The 4,981-nt window shown below is 40.7% G+C and overlaps 1 protein-coding gene across 1 annotated transcript in view; it reads left to right on the top strand.

The window, feature by feature from the left end:
* MDN1 (MDN1, midasin homolog (yeast)) overlaps nucleotides 1-4,981 on the top strand; it is a 164,975-nt gene that overhangs the window by 70,766 nt on the left and 89,228 nt on the right. The window contains exons 25-29 of the mRNA XM_012638185.1: nucleotides 790-931; nucleotides 2,179-2,313; nucleotides 2,394-2,532; nucleotides 3,382-3,520; nucleotides 3,682-3,855. Of these exons, the coding sequence (XP_012493639.1) occupies nucleotides 790-931; nucleotides 2,179-2,313; nucleotides 2,394-2,532; nucleotides 3,382-3,520; nucleotides 3,682-3,855 (729 nt within the window). The remainder of the gene's footprint in view (nucleotides 1-789; nucleotides 932-2,178; nucleotides 2,314-2,393; nucleotides 2,533-3,381; nucleotides 3,521-3,681; nucleotides 3,856-4,981) is intronic.

The following is a 4,981-nucleotide window of genomic DNA, read 5'->3' as shown; positions in this document are numbered from 1 at the left end:
TTTTTTTTTTTTTTTTAAGAATTAGGATCTTGTTCTGTCTACCAGGGTAGAGTATGGTGATCATAGCTCACTGCAGCCTCAAAATCCTGGGCACAAGCAATCAACTGCCTCTGCCTCTTGAGTAGCTGAGACTATAGGTGTGTGCCACCATACCTGACTAATTTTAAAAATTTTTGTGGAGACGGAATGTTGCTGTGTTGCCCAGGCCGATCTTGAACTCTTGGCCTCTAGTGATTGATCCTCCCATCTGAGCCTCCCATTGTGCTCTGATTATGTGAGCCACCATATCCTGCCGGGATACAGTCCTTGAATGGACATAATTAAAGAGACGTTTTTTTTGTGGCTCTCCCTTGTCAACTGCAGAGCTACAGTTGATTTTTAAAAAATGCCGTTTGGTTTTTGGAGCTAAAAGTATTCTTTGTCAGAAAGTATGTGTTGTCAAATTACTTTTCAAAAAGCTAATGATAATGAGCACTCTTATTATAGTCCTACATTGTGGGACTAATCTTCCTGCATTTTTGACACCATTTATATTATTATTTGCAGTATTTTTCTATATGACGTATGAGATACAGACTTCCATTCTTTGTACTGCTCACTTACACGTGTGTTTGAACATTTTTCTTCAGCTAATTATAGTTCATTTACATTCTAAAAAATTAATCTCATTCAGTGGAATTGAAATCATTTTAAGGGGAGCTTAAATTTGTTAGGAATTATAAGTTGTACCAGAAGCTTACAATTTACTGCAAGTAATGCCCCTTTTTATTTATTTTGGTACTTTAATAGTCTTATCGCAGAAGTTCTTCAGTGTTTGCTGGAAAGCAGGGCTTTATCACCCTTCGTGATCTGTTTCGATGGGCTGAAAGATACAGATTGGCCGAGCAGACCGAAAAGGAATATGACTGGCTACAGCATTTAGCCAATGACGGTATGTTTTTAATCAAATGCTCTCACAGTATAAAGTTATGTCCTATGTCTAGCTTTTTTGTTAAAACAAAACTTGCCTCAAATAGTGCTTGATATGTACATTCGACTAGGTATTGCAGAAAGCCTGTCTTCCTCCAGTCCTAACTGCTTTTTTAAGTGATCCTATTCCTGCAGGTCTCTATTCCTATAAGGATTGGTTGCTGAGGTTTTCTTAATCTTTGCTTTAGGTGGCTACATGTGGGAGTTAGGGTATGGGTTTAGGCAGGTGGTTGGTGGCAGCTTTGTGGGCCATTTATCTGCAGTGTGGTCACCACAGTCTGGCTTGTGCCTGAGAGACATACAGAAAGCTGATGTGTCAGAAAATATTGGAGTTCTAAGAAAAGGCAGTTTTATGCCATCTGAGATTCATATTTGGTCTTTTTGGTTTAATCCACGGGAAGAATTGGTTATTCTTCATGATAGGATAAAAAGCATATTAGAATCTTCAGATTTGAAAAGTGCTGATGACTCATTAATGGGCTAGTTAATGAGACTAAAACTAGCGAAGGAGAGTTTTCTCTTCTCGTAAAGAATAGAGGAGTACATATTTTAAGAACTTTTAAATTGAGATGTAACGTACAGTAAAATGTATTTACCCATGTAAATCACCACCTAGAGCAAGATTTAGAATATTTCCAACATCTCAGAAGGTTCCTTCATGCCTCTTGCCAGTGGAGGTAACCACTTCACTACTCTGACTTCTGTAACCACCCATTGATTTTGCCTGTGCTTGAGTTGCAGCTAAATGGGGACTATGTAGTGTGTACTCTTTTGGTTCTGGCTTTTTCACTCAACCAGATGTGAGATTCAGCCATGCTGTTCTGTGTATTAGGACTTCGTCCTTTTTTTTTTTTTTTTTTGGTAATCCGTTGTACGGAGATAATATATTTTGTTTATCTATTCTCTCATTGTGGATAATTAGATCATTTCCATTTTTTAGCTGTTATGAATAAAGCAACTCTGAACATTCCCGTATATGTCTTTTTGTGCACAAATGTGTTCATTTGTGTTTAGGGATACCTAGAGGTCATATTGCTGGGGCATAGGGCGGGCGTATGGTTGATTGTAATAGACTCTCCCAGTTTTCCAAAGTAGTTCTTTAGATTTCCATTCCACCAGCATCATATGAAAGGTGCTATTCTCAACATTCCTTGCACTAGACCCTTGATGATTTCTCTTTTTCTCCCCCCCCTTTTCTCCGCTCCCCAGGTTTTATGCTCCTGGCAGGTCGAGTCAGGAAACAAGAGGAGGTTGATGTGATACAAGAAGTCCTTGAGAAACATTTCAAGAAAAAATTGTGTCCTCAGTCTCTTTTCTCCAAAGAAAATGTCCTAAAATTGCTGGGTGAGTAGGTTAAACACCCCGGAGGAGTATGAATTGCATTGTACTCATTAGAACCTAAATATCTGCTCTGTCTTGGATAGGTAAATTGTCTACTGAGATATCCACACTAGAGTCTAAATTCACCCACATCGTGTGGACGGAGAGCATGCGGAGACTGGCAGTGCTTGTGGGAAGGGCGTTGGAATTTGGTGAACCAGTGCTGCTGGTTGGAGACACTGGGTAAAATTCTCTTTTTTTTTTCTTCTTTTTTTCTTTATTTTTAACTCTCCCCTATTCAGCAGTTTTTCACGGGCCTGTGCCAGTAGGCAAGACCTCAAGCCAGCGGATCTCCCCTGGCTGTCATGTGGGCCAGGAGGTTCCCTGCCCAGGATTGTGCCACTGGGTAAAATGCTGTGACAATAACTTGTCGTGAGGGTTCATTTCAGTTCCATAGGATTATCTGAATTATCTCTGAAGGACTCATGAAAGTATTTCGTGATCTTCTCCCCTCTCCTTTCTTTTCTCTCTTCCTTCCTCTTTCCCATTTTCTTTTTATTTTAAAGAAGCAAGAGAAAGATCTACCATTGTTTACTTTCTTCTACCTTCTGACTAGCTTCTTTGTGGACAAGAATGATTTCTTGCATCATTATTATTGGGGGCTGTTTTTGTCTGTTTAACTTTTTTTTTTTTGAGACAGAGTCTCACTGTGTTGCCTGGGCTAGAGTGCCGTGGCGTCATCCTAGCTCACAGCAACCTCAAACTCCTGGACTCAAGCGATCCTACTGCCTCAGCCTCCGAGGTAGCTGGGACTACAGGCATGCGCCACCATGCCCGGCTAATTTTTTCTATATATTTTTAGCTGTCCAATTAATTTCTTTCTATTTTTTGGTAGAGACGGGGTCTCGCTCTTGCTCAGGCTGGTCTCGAACTCCTGAGCTCAAACGATCCGCCCGCCTTGGCCTCCCAGAATGCTAGGATTACAGGCGTGAGCCACAACTCCTGGCCACTGTTCCCCGTTTGTTGATGGGGGTACTTATGAGTGTGTATTTGGAACACATGCCTTGATAATCTGTTTTGTGTCTCTAACAGGTGTGGGAAAACTACTGTCTGTCAGTTGTTTGCAGCCTTGGCAAATCAGAAATTATACTCAGTCAACTGCCACTTACACATGGAGACATCAGACTTCCTGGGTGGGCTGCGGCCAGTGAGACAGAAGCCAAAGGACAAGGTTTGTCCAGTCATTGGTCTACAGATTCCGTCCCCTGTTCTCAGACCCTTACTTCCCCCGTAGAATGACTATTTCACTATAGTAGGCACCAGCCAACTACACGTTTTATCTTGTGGAGCCGAGTGCCCTTTAATTCCCCTGACTTCTTTTCCAAATTGTAGGAAGAAATGGACACATCAAGGCTTTTTGAATGGCATGATGGGCCTCTTGTTCTGGCCATGAAGGAGGATGGCTTTTTCCTCTTGGATGAGATCTCACTGGCTGATGACTCTGTCCTTGAAAGACTCAACAGGTACATGCCTGAGAGGTTTGCCCTGTGTTTGATGTTATCGTTGGTGTGATTTTTGTAAATATTAAATCCTGTGCACAATAATGCTCCTCATAGGTGCACAGTAGATGTTTGAAAAAGTTGATGAGTTACCGCTTTTTTCGGCTTCAGAACTCAGGGTCTCCTTTAAGAGACCGAGTTTTTTTGTTTCTACTGTCAATAACCAGAAAGGTGGGACTGTGAGATGGCAATGCTGAAACAAATGAACCTAAACTAAAATTCTTTTCTAAGGTAAATTATATGCCTACTCTGTAATTTTTAAAAAGAACTGGAATCAGAATCCTAGATCTTATGGCCATAAAGCTTCTCAAAACCTTAGAGCAATATAGTCTTGATATATAGTAATACCCATTTTTTCCCTCTGTATTGCGGTATAGTATACGTATCATAAAATGTACAGTTCAATGAGTTTTAATAAATTTACTGAGTTTGCAACCATCACAGTCCAGTTTTACAACATTTGCATCATTCAGTAAGATCCCTCATGTCCTACTTAATTTCTGGGTTCGCCCCCTGCTCCTGGCAAACACTAGTCTACTTTCTGCCTCTATAGATTAATTTTCTGGATAGTTCATATAAATGGTCTCTTCTCTCACTTTGCATAAATGTTTTGAGATTTATCCATATTGCAGCACACATCATTAGTTTGTTCCTTTTTATTCCTAATTGGATATATCACATTTTGTTTATCTGTTCACACATTGATGGTATGTGGACTTCTACCACTTTTTGGCTATTATGAATAGTGCTCCCATGAACACTTGCATGGAAGATACCCATTTTTTTTTTTTTACTATGCCCAGCCAAGATACCATTTTAAGACAAATGCCTTAATAGGGCATAAGTGGGAAAATGAGTTCCTTTTCTCTTTTTTTTTTTTTGAGACAGAGTCTCACTCTTTTTTCCCGGGCTAGAGTGCTGTGGTGTTGGCCTAGCTCACAGCAGCCTCAAACTCCTGGGCTCAAGCGATCCTCCTGCCTCAGCCTCCCGAGTAGCTGGGACTACAGGTATGCGCCACCATGCCTGGCTAATTTTTTCTATATGTTTTTAGTTGTCCAGCCAATTTCTTTCTATTTTTTTTAGTAGAGACGGGGTCTCGCTCTTGCTCAGGCTGGTCTCGAACTCCTGAGCTC

The sequence above is a fragment of the Propithecus coquereli genome, unplaced genomic scaffold, assembly GCF_000956105.1.
Source record: "Propithecus coquereli isolate 6110/MARCELLA unplaced genomic scaffold, Pcoq_1.0 Scaffold127, whole genome shotgun sequence".
Classification (NCBI taxonomy): Eukaryota; Metazoa; Chordata; class Mammalia; order Primates; family Indriidae; genus Propithecus; species Propithecus coquereli.
The sequence above is the reverse complement of the archived record's forward strand: the minus strand, read 5'-3'. Positions and strand labels throughout refer to the sequence as shown.